The 19,197-nt window shown below is 43.3% G+C and overlaps 1 protein-coding gene across 4 annotated transcripts in view; it reads right to left on the reverse strand.

The window, feature by feature from the left end:
* Nucleotides 1-4,159: 4,159 nt before the first annotated feature.
* Nucleotides 4,160-19,197, reverse strand: part of Tec (tec protein tyrosine kinase) — a 113,496-nt gene continuing 98,458 nt past the window's right edge. For 2 of the 4 annotated variants that reach the window (XM_052735105.1, XM_052735107.1), the window contains 7 exons: nt 17,748-17,822; nt 12,580-12,751; nt 12,005-12,221; nt 9,035-9,099; nt 6,081-6,199; nt 5,841-5,998; nt 4,160-4,777 (listed from right to left, as the gene is read on the reverse strand). In XM_052735105.1, coding sequence (XP_052591065.1) covers nt 4,694-4,777; nt 5,841-5,998; nt 6,081-6,199; nt 9,035-9,099; nt 12,005-12,221; nt 12,580-12,751; nt 17,748-17,822 — 890 coding nt within the window. In that variant the 3' untranslated portion in view covers nt 4,160-4,693. The other 2 variants (XM_052735106.1, XM_052735108.1) reach the window with 2 other exon arrangements.

Raw genomic sequence — 19,197 nt, forward strand, 5'->3', positions numbered from 1 at the left:
CATATTAGTAATCATGGGTCGTTAGCTTTGCAGGGTTGGTGTGATAGGGTGTTCTGGCCACCATTTTTCTTTCTACTTTACAACTTGGGAACAATAAAAAGACAGGGGAAAAAAAGATGAAAAGTGTTCCAGAAGAGATAAGTTTTCCTAATCCCGGCCATTGCACGAGGATCTTGGCATCTCCATAAACGTCTGCGCTGAGTCTGTTCTTGTGGTAACTTAGCTGCTAAACACGCTGGCAATTCCAACCATACTTCATTTAAATGTAACTTCATTGGAGCAGTGTCCTTGGCCCCTGTTCAGAACTTGCAATCATTTCCATCTGATCAAAATCCCACCCTACACAACTACCTCCTCTTCTAGCGGCCTGTGACTGCCGGTTGCCATGACAGCCCTTAGAATAGCCAATGTGTTTGGTAAACGATTGGCAAATACAAACAAGCATCCTTAACTTCAATATACCCTGGAGCATGCTTGGTATTTCCTTGTCAACGGTAAATACTCAACATTTCACCTAGAAGGAAACAGAGCACCGCTCAGCTGTGGCTTATGGCAGAAGGAAACAGCTGATTCTTGCATCCAATCAGACTACCAGACGCTGGATGATACAGGGAAATTGCATTAACATCATCCTTTTAAAGGCCAACGGGGGAATGATCATCAAAGACCCCACAGAGAGCTAGTCTTCCATTTCATCCCTAGACATCCTAGACCTTGTCTCAGTCCCTACAACTACTTTCCATGTAACCAGGCCTTTCCTGATATAATGAATGGCCTTCCCCTAGTTCTGACCTCTGGAGAAATGATGGGGGCCTTTAACATTCCATATTCTGTCGCTGCTCAGTGCGCTCTGCTTTGGGGGAGGTGGGGACGTGTGACGATTCTTTGTAGCTTTCTCTGCTTGTTCCTATTACTGATAACAGGAAGCCTTTAGTTTTATTTTTTTGTTTTTTGTTTTGTTGTTGTTTTTGTCTTAGTCTTCCTGAATTAAGACTGTAAATCATATTCAGGAAGGTACACCTAGAATAGCATGCACATGTTTTTATAAATCCTACCTATGTGTGTGTGTGGGGGGTCCTAACAAGGTGCTGTGGCTTAAAGAGAGACGTCAGACTCACAATCCATTCTTCCTGATGCCCACTAAAAATCAGAATTGTGGCCTACTCTGAAACGACTGAGCTCTGCTGATGTTTGATTCCAAGGGCCATCTAGAAGTAAAATCAGAGACGGTCTTTTTCTTCCATTTTAAAAACTATATACCTGAGAAGCCTCTCTGGGTCTCATAGTTAAATTAGTGCGGGTTTCTAAAAATTGCGCTGGAGCTTTAAGAGCAGCTCTCAAATTAACTTGAGGATGCATTTGTCATTTTTAACCTATTATTTCTTCACGATATCTAGGGGAGGGGGCAGAAAGGGAGTCCTCACGTTGTAGACTTGCTCATACAACCAAGTTGCCAATGGTGACCTGTCAAAACTGAGGCAAAACAGAACAAGTTTGGTCTCCTGGCCTTCAACTCTGAGCTCTTTATCAGTCTAGAAACAAACACAGCACATCACACTGACTGCATTTCCACACATGGAAGTACCTTTTTTTTTCTTTTTGTTTTGCTACTTTATGTTCTCAATCCTCAAACATATTTTATCTGAAGACAGTGGCTGTTTAAATAAGTCCAAAATCCTGTCACTACATCTGGAGAAATTATATCTTCAAGATTTCACAAGTTCCATGTTTTAGCAAAAACCTCCTCCCCTCCTGTTCAAGACTCTGGAAGATGCCCATCAACATGAAATGGCGAAGCCCATCTTACTCACAAGAGGACAGAATCATGGCTGTCCCGCTGCCTGGGCCCACACAGAAGGCTTGGGTCTCCAGCCGTGTCCCACTCACAGCAACACATCTTTCGACTGAGAGTGTCGTTGGCTGTGACTTTTCTCGCAGGCAGAGTTTACCCCACCTATTTTCCTGTTCTGAAACCTCAGAGAAGTGTGTGAATGAGAGCCCAGTGGCCTACATAAGAAAGTTCAGAACTCGGTATCCACATCTGAGATGTTTGCTAGCACCTCCTCATGCCTAGATGTGTGGGTGTGTCTTGAGAACGTTTTGAAGAAATCACAAAATTTTGGTAAAGGGGACCTTAAAAATGATCAAGTCAAGCTGCCCTCTCTGGGCAGAGTCTGGAATAAAGGAACAGACAAGAAGGGATTTTATTTGTCCAAGGGCTCACAATGGTACAGGGAAAATTGGATTCTAGGATTATGAATATTCAATGTAGAATGTTTGGTCCTGAGTCAGGATTGACTCCAGGAACCTGCTTTGGGATTAGGTGAGAATTTGTGTGGCTCACATCTTTAATCCCAGTACTTGGGAGGCAGAGGGAGCTGAATCTCTGTGAGTTCAAGGCCAGTCTGGTCTACATAAACAGTTCCAGGACAACCAGGGCTACAAAAAAAAAAAAAAAAAAAAAAAAAAAAAAGAAAGAAAGAAAAAAGTAAAAAAGAAAATGGTTCCTAACTGTTGTCAGTAGTATTTGCTTCATTTTCCCACAGAAGGTATTTGTATGGGCTAGGGAAACGGCTCAGTGGATAAAGTTTTTAACGCAGAAATATAAGGACCTGAGTTCCCAGCCAGAAAACTCACGTGATTGACAAGTGGGCGTGGTGTTCCACCAGTAAGCCAAGTGCAGGAGAAGGGGAGAGAGGAGATTCTAGGGCCAACTGGCTAGCTAGATTGACCAAACTAGCCAGCTCTGAGTTGAGTTGAGAGGTTCCACCTCACGACATAAGGTGGAAAGCAATCAAAGACACGTAATGTCCGCCTCTGTGTGCACACGTGCACACACACAGTGTGCACACATGTACACAGAGACCCCACCACCGAGACATACACGAGAAAAAAGGAAAAAAAAAAAGTATTTGAAACTGTTCACACAGGAACTGTAGCCTCCGCTCACTCTCCTGGGCACCAGTGACTTCCTCCCACAGCTCATCCAGGTGAAAGGAGAGCATGGGGGTGGGGAAGTGTGACAGAGGTGTCCGGTACACCTGCACAGGACCAGCTCCTTCTGGAGGCACAAGTCGGCTAAAAAGTGTATGCGGCTTTGTGGCGTGGGGAGTTGGAAGGAATGTGGCAGACTGTGCCAAGACTATTTGACTTTTCTCCATGATAAAAGGTCCAAGAAAGAAATGAACACAGCCTCCAGCCCAGCCTTCAGTTTGGTGGGCCCAGAATCCTGGCCAAGGAGGTGTTTCTCTGGAGTCAGAGGGAAGAGGGGTCTTCTCAGGGGAGCCAGCTCCCGCCTGTGTGTTCACCGAAAGCTCCAGTGGGGGAGGGCTCCCAGTAGCTCCCACGGGACACTGACTTGTGAAGGAACAGTCCTTACCTTCCTCAGCTTTGGGGGCTCACAAATACCAAGAGCAGTGTGTTAGGGAGTAAATGGTTCCTACTGACAGTAGCTGGATTGGCTTCATTTCCCTGAAGCTCATGAAAAAAAAAAAAAAGGAAAACTGTGTGAATGAGACACCCACTCACACAAACTGGACCGCAGGGTCGAGCGCAAGGCTGAGATGGACCGTCTTACAAATCCAGGGACCCAAGTCCAGCCAGGCTTCTTGAGCAGCACGTGACAGCTCAGAACACCTTCTCCCTAGGTCCCTTGGCTACATCCTGGACCACCACAGGCAAGCCGCTCTGGAGACCTCTGGTCCAGAGCCCAGCACCTCAGATGAAGTATCCACAATGCCCTGGGAACATTCTAAGACTTTTGAGGTAACTAATTCTGTCATTAAAAGTTCTACCTAACTCTTAACCAGCTCTGGCCACCATGGTCAGGGTCAAATAACCCATCATAGGCCATGCTGTGGTTCAAGCTGGGCCGACATGTATACTCGTGAATCAAGCATTTAACAACTGAAGGACCCAGGCTTTCTTCCCTTCAGAAAGCAATATTTGATCCCTGGGGGAGATAGAATTGGCAGTTGTTAGAATTAGGACTAGACATTCTCTAAAGCTAAAATTTTCAATTAAAGGCAGACCTCTATAAGTTCAATGACAGCCTGGTCTACATAGTGAAACCCTGTCTCAAAAAACAAAAACAACAACAAAAATTTCAATTGAAGAGGCAAACTCATGTTTCTTATAAATATATAACTTTATATATTATATGTATTTACAGTATGTACAGTATACAGATTTTTAAGTGTAGCAGGTTTGGAAGGAGATGTTTTCAAAACAGAGGATTACTACTTATTCAGGTGGGTTCCTGTTTTACCTAGAACTCGGCTGTAGACAGCATTCCAGGCCCAGGTTTAAGTAGACGCCAAAGGGCAGAGGAGAGTTGCTGGGACGCGGCTCCTCCCTTCCCCAACATCCTGGCCTTCTACTAGCACCAGCTAACGTAGCCTCACGTTCATCCCCAAAATGGGCAAAGCCCCGAGGCCTGGGCACCGTGTCTGGTACCTTGTTGGCACTCGAGCTCTTGAAGGAATGAGCAGTGACTGCCTCAAGTCCCCAGCTCCCAGACACCTTCTCCTCAGCCCACGAAGCAGTCACAGAGCTGAGGCTGCACCGGAAGCCAAGGCCCTGGAGTTTCCCCCATCGTCGGCAGAGCTGTCCACACTCCCAGGCGCCGGCTGAATTCCGTTCCCACCGCATGCTATTTCTTCCTCGTGCCTTGGAATCCGGAGCCACCATTTATTTATCTTCCAAAAGTTTCTTCACATTCAACTAGTTCATCTATCGTACGCAGCAAATCTTCGAAAGAAGGCCTTCCCTCTGGTTTCTTCAAAAAAAAAAGTCAAAGAGAAGTTGTGAGTTTCAGAATCCATTCCCAAGAAAACTCTCCCTGCTCAAATCCTGTGGAACCCTGCCCAGGCAAGACTCAGGGGTTGGGGAAACACAGGCTGGAAGTCTGTGCCCTACATAACACCATGGCTGCCAGACTCCCCTTTCCTCCCCTGCTGTCACGTCCCTGCTCAGGGAACTACTAGAGCTCCATCGTGCCTAGGAAATCAAGTCTTACTCATCGGGTCGGCCCTCTGTGACCTGACCCTCCCCCACCTCCTTGTCACCTAACCTCATTTCCTACCATAAGCCTCACTCTGGCTCTTTGTTAAATCAGACTTGGCTCCACCCTCGGGGACACACACCATGTTTACAACCAAATCCTGCGCTTTGTTCCTGTTGCTCTCTCTGGTACTGCTTCCTGCCCCGTCAGCCTCTGCCCACCCTACGGGTACTCGTGGGAGGGAGCCTCAGCTTTGGTGCCAGATGGGCCTCTGATACTCCGTGGGGAACTGGTCCTGGGCAAGGACCACCCTCTCCTATCAAATGGTCATGGCCCAAGTATCTACACCTCCAAGGGTTACTCTGAATGCTAAACCTAAAGGACTCCATACACAATATATGTGAACGCCGTTCGAGAATCTGTCTAGTGTTTAATCTCTTCTATGGAGGCGACATTTCACTGCTTCTAGAGATTAAGTAAGATAACTAGAGACACTGAGATCAAAGAAGAACTCTTCCCTCGAAAGAGTGATGCTTCAAACCCACGGCTACTGCACGGGAAGGAGGAGCAACTTTTCCAGGTTTGTTCCCCAGCCCCTGGCTGTGATGGCGCTCCCACTTGGGAGTGAGGCATCAGCCTGAGTGTGTTAAGCTAACTCTTAGCATTCTCCATCTCTTCAGATGCTTCTCAATATTTAGAACGGAGGCGAAGACTTGGCTTCCTGCCGGAGCTTGACGGAGGCGTGGCCTCACCAGGCTGTGAGGACAGTACCTTCCCCATCCACCGGGCCAACCCTGGATGTTTTACAGATCATAAGACAACACAAAGAAGTAGATACCTCCTGCCAACACCTCAGCATCACCTCATACAAATATTTGGATGCCAACTTTGGCCGGTGGAGTCGGTGGCCTCGAGTAACCATGGTTACCACTTCGTAATTGGTGTTCTTCTCGAAGGGCATCCTGCCTTCTGTGAATACTTCCCACATTAGAACACCTACAGAATGATAAGGTTACTCAATGAAGTGTCTGCTTCCTCTTCAGAGGGGAGGGGAGGAAACTTGCATCATGGACCTTACCAAATGACCAGACGTCTGACTTGCTGCTGAAGCGGCTGTAATTAAACACTTCTGGGGGACACCACTTCACCGGGAACTTGGCACCAGAGGAGCTGGTGTACTGATCATCCAGAACATACCTAGGGTGAGACACACGGTCGCATGTCAGACGTGGGCCTTCATTTCCCCCTTACAAAGACAAAAGAAGACACTAAGTGAAGTCTACCACCACCTAGCTGAAGCGAAACGTTCAGCTCATGGCCTGGCCTGGTGATGTCTATCTCCACAGCACAACTTAAGGCCATGAGAAGACAACCTCACAACCCTAGTGTGCACACCTTCATTGTTCTGCTGTTCCTCTTTCTTTTTAATGAGGCACAGGGGCAGAATACCATACAACTGTTGCAAACTTGTGGGTGTGTGATTTTTGGTCTCTGAATAAAATTTCACCCAAAGGCCCTGTGTGCAAAAGATCTAAAGCAGAGCTCCTTAAAGGAAGTGGTAACAAGTGACTGGAGATACCCATGCTCTGAGCCCCCACAGTTCCACGGAGTGCAAATAAAAACTATAGCATACGAAAAGAAGTGAGAAAAAAATCAGAGGTGAAAAAGAGTACAAAAAGATGATAAATATATTCAGATACCATAACACCATCCATCCACACATACTCAATGTTTTATTCCTTTTCTTTTTTTTTTTTTTTTTTTTTTTTTTGGTTTTTCGAGACAGGGTTTCTCTGTGTAGCTTTGCGCCTTTCCTGGAACTCACTCGGTAGTCCAGGCTGGCCTCGAACTCACAGAGATCCGCCTGGCTCTGCCTCCCGAGTGCTGGGATTAAAGGCGTGCGCCACCACCGCCCGGCCTGTTTTATTCCTTTTCTATGTGAACATATATAGGCCCATCCAGAAAGAAACATGGAAACTGTAACACTGACCACTCCCCGGAAGAATCCTTGATACTAATCCTTGATACTTGATGGCTGTGAGGACTTCAGCACCTATTCATCAGAGGGAATATTAATGCACTATATATTTAGATGACATTAATTTTAAAGCTGCCATGTGAAAAGATTCAAAGAAGTGCACAAATGTCCTCTTGGAGATGGTACAGATAAAGATGGTATCAGGCAGACAATGCCATCTTGGGCTGGATCACATACTTGTCAGTCTGGTGAGTTTGAATTTAGTGCATCAAGAGTAGTTTTACAAGGACTGGTATAAAAGCACCAACTTCCTGAAAGCCAAATACGTGAAGAGTGACTATAAGAAAGTGGAGGGCCGCCTGTCAGATGCAAAACATCTTACCTACAGCATGTAGAGAGGACTGGGTAATTAGGACTTTGAGAGTCGGAAGCTGCCAGGGATAGCGCTCTGGTCTCCCTAGGCCAGCATCTTCTTGGGAGCAAGTCTTAGCCCCAGAGGACCCAGTACTTCTCTGCCTTCATAACTGTTCTCAGATCTGCCTCTGGACCAACTGCCTGGGCCCTCTTCTGGTTCCCTAGGCAGCTGACACTAGTCCCAGACTTCAGGTGGTACCACCCCTACTTCTTTTATCTTGTGGCTATTTCCTGTGGTGTCCGCTCAATGTTCCCATGTGAGAAAAGTCTTTCTGGTCACCAGATCTCCAGTGGCTACCTCCACCCCTCAATCTCTTTCAAAGAAGACAGCAAACTCTTTCTGAGAAAGAAAGATGACACAGAGGATTTCGGATTCTGCAGGATACACAGTCCCTGTGACAGCTCAAGGTTTTGCCTCTGCAATGTGAAAGTGGCCAGCCACCCACAATTGGTCAAGCTTGTGTGTCCCAATAACACTATGTTTTTTTTTAATGGACAATGACTCAAATATCAGATAATTTTCATGTGTCCTGATAGGCTTTTAGATTCCTTTTCACTGTTTTTTTTAATGAAAAGCCCATGGTTGACTCACAGGATAGACAAAATGACACAGATTGAACTGACAGGCCATCACTTGCAGACCACCCCCTGCTCTGTCACAGTCATGGGCTCCAGGTCTAGGTATCTCCCTTCTCTGGCCTTTAAGCTGCATACAGGCAGGACCTTCAGTTTGGACTCTGCTTTGGTCCACATTGTTAGGCTTCTCACACAGCACCTGACTTGTAATATATACAGAGGAAGACAAAATGCTTCTTAAGAGTCTATTCTAACACTAATAAAGTTACAAAAGTTAAGAGATTAAAAAAATTGCAAACACGGCTATCCTAAGCACTGGCTCACCAAACACATTCCAGAAGATTCTAAGAATCTACTTAGTGAGAGAGAGAGAGAGAGAGAGAGAGAGAGAGAGAGAGAGAGAGATATTTAATAGGTTCTAGTACCATCTAGTGGATAGAATGACTAATACCACAACATACAGTTAGTTTCATTAACCTCGAAACAGCTGAAGACATTTCCCTTTTGCTTTATTGGTGCAAGTTATTCCCACATTAATTTTTAAAAGGCACAGTCTCCGGTAGCCCAAGCCGGCCTCAAATTTGGTATATAGCCCAGAATGACTTTGAAATCCTGATTCTCCTGTCTCTACCTCCAAGTACTGGATTATAAGCAAGTATCACCACAACCAGGGCCCAAATTGTTGTTTCAGTTTGGGGGGAGGGTATGTTTGTGGGTGTTATGGGTACATATAGAGAGAGCAGAGGACAATCTTGGGTGGTGTGATCAGGAACATGGTCCACCTACCTTGGGATAGGTCCTCTCAATGGCCAGAGTTCACCATTAATCTAGGCTGGCTAGCCACAGAGCCCCGGAATCCCCCAGTCTCTGCCTCCCCAGTTCTGGGATTATAAGCCTGGGCCACCACTCCCAGAATTTTTTCTTGGGTTCTGGGAAAACTCAGGTTCTCATGTTTAGGATGCAAGTAGTTTATCTACTGAGCTATCTCCCAAGACCTTCCCATGCTTATTAATTATTCAAAATTATGTGATTCGCACTTAAGAGCACACAGTTCTCAGCCATACCTGGCCATTCCAAAATCAGATACTTTCACAACTCCTGCTTCATTCACTAGACAATTTCTGGCAGCCTGGAAAACAACATTATGATGTTACATTTATTAGAAAGTCCTGCAATAAAGGAAAAAACAGAAGTCCGATTTCTAGTAAATATAACAAAGTCAACAACAGAAAAGAGTAAATGTGTTGTGGAATATTAGTTTAAGATGTGTTACATTTGCTTATGCTGTGGAATATTTGTTTAATGACCCAAAGACGTGCTGCATTCTTTTATGCTGCATTTGTTTAACTCTGTAAAGCTGTATTACTGTGTGTGTCTACAACACTTGATGGGCTATTAAAGAGCTGAATGGCCAATAGCTAGACGAGAGAGAGAGAGAGAGAGAGAGAGAGAGAGAGAGAGAGAGAGAGAGAAAAACAGGTGGGGCTGCCAGGCAGAGAGAGTAAATAGGGGGAGAAATCTAGGAAAGAGAGAGAAAAGCAAGAAAAGGAGGAGAAGGATGCCAGAGGCCAGCCACCCAGCCACCCAGCCACCCAGCCACCCAGCCACCCAGCCACCCAGCCACATAGCCAGGCGTGGAGTAAGAAGGGAAAAAAGACATATAGAATAAAGAAAGGTAAAAGCCCAGAGGCAAATGTAGTTAAAGAGAAATGGGTTAATTTAAGTTAGGAAAGCTGGCTAGAAACAAGCTAAGCTAAGGTCGGGCATTCATAAGTAAGAATCAGTCTCTGTGCATTTATTACAGAGCTGGGTGGTGGACCCTCATAGAGTAAAAAAACAAAACAAAACAAAACCAAAAAACAAACCAACTACATAAATGTGTCCATATAAATTGTTTACATCCCAATAGAAGGTACCTCCAACATGAATCTGAAATAACCTGGAGAAATAAAGATTAGAAATGCCACAAGGTATTACAACATATCTTCAACATCACACTTAAAGAGGCCTGATGGACATTCCAACCTTCTTCCCTGACCAGGCATATTCTTAGTAGACTGTGTGATTTTTCTCACGGACAATGACTATACCTCTTGAAGTCTGTAATCTAGATTAAAGATGAATTCTCTCTAGGTGACAGTAGAAACACAGTCACCAAAGTGACAAGTAATCTGTGAGTGTTCCCCTCAACTGTCAAAAGAAAGGCTGTGTGTAACAGGATTGGCTTTATCATGTACCAGGTTTCTAATATATTAAGACATAATATACTCAGTTGGTAAAACACAAACACGTAGTTTTTGTTTTTTGATCTAGTTTTCAAAGTTATGTGATTCAATAAAATAATTTGGTACAATGACACAGTACTTCTCAGAAGCAAGATAATGATATTTTTAACACCACAACCCACGGGACGAGGTGTAGTTTTCTCTTTGACTCTTGAGATGCTTATTTTTTTTTGTGTGGGGCAACTCCCCTTACACGACCTTCCTTCTTCTGAGCACATTTGAGAGCCTCTTCTCAAGTGAGAGTTAATGCCCATGTCCTGAATTACCTGCACCCTCCCATAAGGACAGCCACAGTACTGTCACTCAAAAGCCCATGACATTACTTTACCAGGGAACAGGCAATCAGACTCTTCCTTTAAAGTGTGGGAAAAACCTGCCAGAGTTTATTATCAGTATCACAGGCCCCAAAAAACATCAAAATTCACTTTCAAGGAAATAAATTCTATGCATGCAAGTGCAAGAGTCGTGAAGATGTTCAACTGTTTTGGAAGAACAAAAACAAGGACAATGCTTAATTCGTGAGTTTCAGTATGACAATTAGTCTTTGTCACAGTTACACATCAAAACTAGTGATATATATCATGTCTGCTTTACAAAGCCCTTTGCCTCAATTATAGGCCATGAACTTTAAAATAGCGTAGTAAGCAAAACAATGATGTGTAAACTGCAAATCCAGTTTACAGAATGAATAAGGTGCTAGCCCATAACACACCTAGGAGATCAAGTCTTCCATTGCCAAATCCTCAGTTTGTTACTATGCTTTAAATCCAGAGGATAACATAGCAGTTAGAGTACTGATCCTAGTGGCAAACTCTCTGGGTTCAAATCCTCCCCCCACCACTTCCCTGACTGCTGCTGATTGTTTTATCCAATTCCACTCCTTTCCTTTGTCTGTAAAATGGAAACAGGAATGACATTTGGTTGTTACGATGACCAATCGAGTCTGAATTTGCATGGTATGAAAGCGATGTGGATCCACACTCCATCACAAGGAAGCTAAAACCGAAGTGGGGAGGGGGCCGTGCAAATTCCCTCAGTTTTGATGGAAGAATCAAGGAAGGTGGACTGTGCTACTTCACACTGAAAACAGAGGCATTTGTGAAGAATGGCTGGGGAGAAACAGAAGGGAGAGAAGAATGGAGGGGAAGTGGGAACTGAGAAGTATCTCCACCACAGTCACGTAGAACAGAGATTTGTTTTGTTCTGTTTCCCTAGTATTTTCAAAAGGAATGAAAACTCCCGGAATTCCCTCTTCGTTGAGAGATAATGGACATGAGCTTGGGATTTCTCTGGTAATTTCTGTTCACAATGTGTAAAGTGGGAAAGAGCCTGAGAGCTGGTCAGAAGGTCGGGGCTAAGCCCAACTTCCCCATTTCTCACAATAGGCAAGCCACATTCACGTCACCAAGGCTAACATCCTTATCTGTGACACAATGACAGGGAGTGAGTCTGTTGTGACTTGGTATCTCCTGGGAATTTTCCAGAGCTCAAATAATTCATTCGTGGAAACTTGCTTGGAGATATTAAGTCTGTAAGTTATGAGATTTAATGAAGGCCTTTTCCTTTAAAATTATCAAGTGATTGAAATTTACCAAGTTTTAAAATAATGAAATCTTGCTAAGGACAAAGACAGGGGGCTAACACCACACAGCTCACTGGCTAACGCAGTGTGGCAAAGGAATCCAGCCAGGGAGGGGGAAGCCATGGGGAGTGAGAAGGGGAGTGGGGGGCTCGGGGGACCATGGTTACCAGGTCTCTGTGGATGAAGCTGTTTCTCTCCAGGTACTCCATCCCTTCACATACATCCTGACACATGCTCAGCAGCACATCTCTACTGAAATGGCCTTGTCTCTGTCGGAGGAAATTCAGAAGGCAGCCCCGTTCCATGAACTCGGTAACGATGTAGATGGGTTTCTGCTGGGTGCACACGCCATAGAGTTGGACCAGCTTGGGGTGTGTTAGCTTCCTGGGAACAAAGACAGACACAGAGAGTTACCACAGGACAAGAAACCAGCAGGCGGATGTGCTGGGTGGGGCCAATTTTTAATACAAAAGGGGGGGGTCCCTGTAGAAGCTAGAAACTGACATCATGGGGACTAGAGAGATGGCTCGGTGGTTAAGAGCATGGGCTGCTCTTCCAGAGGACCAGAGTTCGATCCCCAGCACCCACATGATGGCTCACAACCATCTTTAACTCCAGGGGGATCTGATGCCCACTTCTGGTCTCTACAGGTACTGGGTACACATGGTACACAATCATACATGCAGGCCAAACACCCATATATGTAAAAGTAATAATGATAATGATACACAAAGAAACTTACATCATGACTTTTGCTTCCTCTATAAAATCCTCCTCACACATGGCACCTTCCCGAATAGCTTTGATGGCTACTTTGTACTGGGCTCGCCACTTGCCCAGCCTCACCACTCCAAACAGTCCACTCCCCAGCTCCCTCATAAAGGTCAGCTCTGAGGGGTTGATCTCCCACTTCTCTGTAAGACAGATGAGAAAAGGACAGAGCAGTGTAAGTCCATGGGGAAAAGAGATGTTCCAAACAAGACTAACACCACAGTCCTGGATAACACAGTAATAATTACCAGAAGACACAGAACCAAGATGCTGCCTGTACCTGGACACCCAGACTGCACAGCCAATGAGGACCATGATAACAACTGTTTTAGCAGTGACATATTTAGTTTTTACCTATGGAAAGTATTTTCTATAAATAAGGATGAAAACAGAAAATCTAGTGTTATTATAAAATACAATCATCTAAAAGCCCACTCTGTCGATGCATTAGAAACAGTTATATAGCTTACACCCAGAGAATTCTTTTGCTAAAACCACAGATTCCACATGTGGGCCCACAGGGTGACTCATGCAGGGTTAGAGCCTGGCATCTTTGCCTTTGTCTGCATCTGTCTCATCTACTTCCAGTCACACACACACACACGTGCAAAGACCGTCTGTCTAAAACCTGGTGATAGCTAACTTACCTTCTCCCCGACATGGATGAAGGTGCAAAGGTAAGAGGGACGGAGGCATCTTACAGATTTTACAACATCCTATTCTGGATGCTCAAAAGACACTAAAGGTCTCCAAGAACTGTCTGAAACCTACAGTCTACCTCTGACTCCAGGAATAGCAGCATCTCCCAGGACAGACTGCCCATCAAGTTCAGGTACAGTTAGTTATTCATGAGGGCAAGGCTGCACCCTAGAGCAGGAGCAACCAACTCTGGAGAACTAGCTTGTCCCTTCAAGCGATAAAGACGTCTTCAGACCACCTTGCAGGACCAGATCTGAGATAATTATCAACCTGTGGAATATTCCTTTACATTCTGTGAATATATGTCACTGTGACTGTTTTAATAAAGAAGCTGACTGGCCAATAGCTGGACAGGATAAGGTTAGGCAGAAAAGCCAAACTGAGAATGCTGGGAAGATCGCGGGAGTCACCAGCCAGACACAGAGGAAACAGGATGTGTACAAAAAGAGGTAACAAGCCATGAGGCACTTGGTAAACTTAGATTAAAAAAAAAATGGGTTAATTTGTTGTAAAAGCTAGTTAGTAATAAGCCTGAGCGATCAGCTGTGCATTTATAATTAATAATTGAGTCTCCGTGTTGGTTATTTGGGAACTGGTGGGTGGGAAAGAAAAGTCCACCTACACATGGTGCCCAAACATGGCACCTACATCCACATAAAACCTGAGAGAGCTTGGGAAAGGGTTCTAGACACACAGAAATGGAGCCAGGCACGGCTTCCTAGTCTCATGTCTCTCATGCCGGCTGTGGCACAGAGAGGTATCTCCTGGCATCTGCCTGCAGGAAGAGCCAGTCTCCATGCACTACTGCCATACACTAAGCTAAGCTACTCTGGCAGTGGCTGACATACCAGTGTCGCTATTGTTTTCCTGCCTGGCCCACAGTCAGGACAAATCTCTATCACCTGCCAGTCCCACAGCTGCTCAGACCTGACCAAGTAAACACAGAGACTTATATTGGTTACAAACTGTATGGCCGTGGCAGACTTCTTGCTAACTGTTCTTACAGCTTAAATTAATCCATTTCTATAAATCTATACCTTGCCACATGGCTCGTGGCTTACCGGCACCTTCACATGCTGTTTCTCATCATGGCGGCTGGCAGTGTCTCTCTGACTCAGCCTTCCACTTCCCAGCTTTATTCTCCTCCTTGTCCCACCTACATTTCCTGCCTAGCCAATGGCCAATCAGTGTTTTATTTATTGACTAATCAGCAACACATTTACCATACAGAACATCCCACAGCATACCAGTTTAAGATTCACCTCATGGGATCAAAAAAAAATACAGATGCTTGGTAAAAAAACAGATCTAGACAGAAAAAAGCCTTTGAATGGGTTATGGTGTGTTTTAAAATATACATAGGCTTTGGAGAGAGAAGAGGAAGAGTATATCCAGCCATAGATTTAAAAAATATAGTTTTAAAATAATAAAGACCTTAAAAAGGGAATAAAGTGGTATTTTTAAAAAGCCATGTAAAGATAAAAAAGTAGAGTCTGGATACTGTATGTTATTGTGTTGTCTTTGAATTTTTTGACTGCTGATGAAGGAGTAATACCTGTTAGGAAACATTGGATTATAAAAGCTGCTGGATTAAAGCAATCTATATATTTTAAAAATATCTTGACTTCAAAGTGGAAGTCAAAAGATATGTTACTTTGGGGAAGAGGTTATGTTCTTATTTCCACAGGAAATGAAAGATTGGGGATTCGTTCAAAGTTAAAGATGATTAAGTTAGATTGAGGAAGACCCCTTGAAATTCTGGTTACAAACATTAAGAAATAAACCTAGAAGAACTATAAGACATATGATGTATATTTTATCTGCTCAAACATAAAACAAAAATTCATCTTTGGCTGACTTAAGTACAATGCATAGTGTATACCTGTATTAATACAGATGTATATGTTACTTCCTTTAAAATTGTATTTTCAGAACAAGGGGACCAGACATCAATAAAAATGGAGGGCCCAGGTGATCCAACATCCAAAACAGCTTCAAAGCTGCTAATTGAGAAGATCCAGCCTCACAAAATACTCCAACCAAGACTTAACAATTATCCTGATTTTCTCAACGTTCCCCCAAAGTTCCAATGCCCCCAAACAACAGGAAATAGTCTAGAGAATGATGACCATATTCCTAGAAGATGTGTTATGAATGTTTCATTTAAGGGGGGTTGGTTACAAATGGTTATTGGTCTTAGTCAAAAAAAAAAAAAAGACTAAACAAAAGAGTTAAATTCAAAAATCTCTTTCTAATGATGAAACAAAAGGGTAGATTATTAACTCTTCTTTAATCCAAAAAACAACTATTAATTTCAAAATATTTTACATTGGTATGGATTTTGGTTTATTGATACAAATTTAAAGTTATTTTACTATACTATATGTATGTTTCTACTCTTGTTTGTGGTATTTTGCTTATGTAACTCATTTAAAAATGTAATGTATAATTAAAAAATATAGATTAATAGTCATCCATGGAGTCAAATTTATAGTCATATTAGGTACATTTTCAAGGTTATACACAGATGTATTTAGATAGATAGATGGTCTTCAAACACTTCAAAAAGCTGAAGAATATGGCATTTAATATGTTTAATAACCTAAGGCTTTTCATGACAGTGAGACATGTCTCCTCTAATCTACTTCAGAGAAGATGATGGGCATTGAAGAAACTATGTATGGAGTTGGTTTTCTTTGTGGCAAAAGCTAGCCATAGGACACAAAAGAAAGCAACTGCCAAACTTTGCCAAGACAATGTAGGACAGGCCTTCAAAATTCCCAGCTCAGAAATGTCTGTCGGATACACCAGGCCTGTAGGCCAAAGTTGATGCCCCAATGTCACAAAGGAACTTTGGGTGACTGTCCAGGTAGCCAGATGTCTCTGTCATTTTGGAAGTGGCTTGCACTGTACTTCCTGTATACTCAGGTAATGTTATATCCTTTGAGGTCTTTGATGGAATTGAAGACTAGATAGTCATAGTTATAGTTTTCCTTAGTTATGATAGAAAGTAAATTATGTACAGAGCTTTGTACTCATCAAGATAGAATAAATAACAGAGTATTTTCTTTAAATTTGTCAAATACAAATGGACTGGATATTCTAACTGTAATTCTTACTTGATGATTGTTTTGTTGCATATAATTTTACTATGTTGAAGTTGAAACTTTCCTTTTTAATTAGACAAAAAGGGGGAAATGTGGAATATTCCTTTACACTGTGTGACTAGATGTCGCTGTGATTGGTTTAATAAAGAAGCTGACTGGACAATAGCTGGGCAGGATAAGGTTAGGCAGAAAAGCCAAACTGAGAATGCTGGGAAGAAGAAGGGAGGAGTCAGGAGTCAAGAGAGAAGCAGAGAGAAGCAAGATGGACATGCTGTACTGAGAAAAGATATTGAGCCATGTGGCAAAGCGTAGATAAAAATATGAGCGTTGTAGAATATTATTTTAACATGTGTTACATTTGTTTATGCTGTGGAATATTTGTTTAATGATGCGAAGATGTGCTGCATTCTTTTGTGCTGCATTTGTTTAACTCTGTGAAGCTGTGTTACTTTGCTTGTCTAAAACACCTGACAGTCTAATAAAGAGCTAAATGGCCAATAGTAAGGCAGGAGAAAGGATAGTCAGGGCTTGCAGGTAGAGAGAATAAATAGAAGGAAAAATCTGGGAGGAAGGAAGAGGAGCAAGAAGAGGAGGAGAGGAGGACGCTAGGGGTCAGCCACACAGCCAGCCACACAGCCAGCCATGGAATAAGAGTGAAAGTAAAATAAAGATACACAGAACTAGAGAAAGGTAAAAGCCTAAGGGCAAAAGATAGACAGGATAATTTAAATTAAGAAAAGCTGGCTAGAAATAAGCCAAGCTAAGGACGGGCATTCATAAATAAGAATACGTCTCTGTGTGACTTATTTGGGAGGTAGGTGGCAGGACCCCAAAGAGCAAAGAGTAAAAGAGCAAAAACAATGTAATGGAAATGTAAGAGCTAGTAACAAGCCTGAGCTTTTATAATTAATATTAAGCCTCTCTGTGGTTACTTGGAAGCGGCTTGCAGGACAAAAACTTCCACCTACATTATCAACCACACTTGGACCAAGACTGCTCAAGTACACCTCCTGTCTGCCTTGCCCCAGTTCTTTCTCTGTTTCAGCCTTTAATGTGAGTACCCTGGAGAGACCTTCAGTTTCTCTTCCCAATACACAGTGATCCAACCTCCTTTCTCTGCTTTTCCCCACTGCTCATCCCTTGGTTGGCTCTGTGGGACAGGTGGTGGAGCCTAGGCTGTTGGGGCTGCCGGGACCTGGCCTTTCACTCTACAACTATGGTTCCATCCCTCCCACCCCGTGGGGAGGAGTTGAATTCTGCACATCTACATCCGTCTTGTAAAGGCGGATTCTTTTCCAGGGAAACTTGCCAACGCAACGACAAGATGAGTTACCATAGCTGAAGCCTGCAGTAGTCGGTGCTTTCTTCCCCTTCGTACTGACCGGGTACCGCAGCCTGGTGACAAGTCCTGAAGAGGGAAGAAGCCATTGCAGTTGAACTTGATCTCAACCATTCTACTTGGTCAAAGGCTAAACAAGAAGCGCCTAGGAAACGCTCATTCACTCATTCTTTAGACCTCCTCTTCGTCTACACAGGGCACTGCAGAGCATGCTTTCAGCCAGTCTACACATTTCCTTTTCAATGCAGTGTTTATCTGGCACAAGGCTAGCTTCCTCTCTCCTCCAACACCCTAAGATATTAAAAAGGTTTCCAGCATTTATTATCAGTGAGTTAATGACCTTTTCCAATATGAGATCTGAATTATGAAAGAGAATTTTTATTAGTCCACTACAAATTAAAGTGATTCACCCGATATAACTCAGTGTTTGTGACTGTGGCATTAAAATCATGCCCCATGGTACTAGCAATGAGGACTATCAACCACTGGAAATCAGTGAGGAAAGTCAAATCCTTTAAGTCGTTGAGAGCCTCAAAGAATAAACAGGAGCCCTCTTCCAGGAACACCCAGATAAGTATGTAATTCTGATATAAAGCATATTGCATCATAATTTAAAATTGTATGTGCATGTAAATTGATGACCATCTAACATCCACCATACTCTCCTCGAAGGCTGGTTTGGTTTCTTGCAGGAAGTAGGCACTAAATAAAAGTCAGTTAAGTAAATTAAGATAGTGGTTAAAAAAAAAAAAAGAAGACATAAGAACACACAAAAAAAATAGGAAAAAATATAATAAAAACAAGAGAATAACCAAACAAGGTTATAAAAAAAGGTTGTTTGGGGGTACTGATAAGAATTAATTGCTCAAGTTGGGTTTTTGTTTGTTTGTCTGTTTTTTGTTTTATTTTGTTGGCTTTTTGAGGCAGGGTTCTTTCTCTATGTAGCCCTGACTTTCCTGGAACTCTGATCTATACACCAGCTTCCTCAAACTCAGAGATTCTCCCAGCCTCTGCCTCCCAAGTGTTGGATTAAAGACATGTGCCACCACGCCTGGCTTAATTGCTCAAGTATTGAACACAGAATTGCAGAACAACCCAGTCAACCCACTGTAGACAAGTGTCCAAAGAAACAAAACTCTGTTCCCATGTAAACATATGAATACAACTGTTCATGTCATCATTAGTCATGAAATTCAAAATGTGGAAACAACCCAGATGTCCACACAATAGACTGTTATCTGTCAATAAAAAGTAGACACTTCCTCTGGCTGCCTGCCTGAGTTCTGGAATTTAAGCTTCCTCAGGATTTCTTTCCTAGGGCAGGTCAGCCTTGAGCAGAATACACAAGGCAATCTCTAAGAATATGTTCAGTGAATCCATCATAGAAAAAAACAAAACAAGCAAAGCAAAACAAAATGCCCTGGGGATTTGCATCATCCAGAAT

The sequence above is a fragment of the Peromyscus californicus genome, unplaced genomic scaffold, assembly GCF_007827085.1.
Source record: "Peromyscus californicus insignis strain IS unplaced genomic scaffold, ASM782708v3 Scaffold_13__1_contigs__length_99412109, whole genome shotgun sequence".
In the NCBI taxonomy this organism is placed as follows: Eukaryota; Metazoa; Chordata; class Mammalia; order Rodentia; family Cricetidae; genus Peromyscus; species Peromyscus californicus.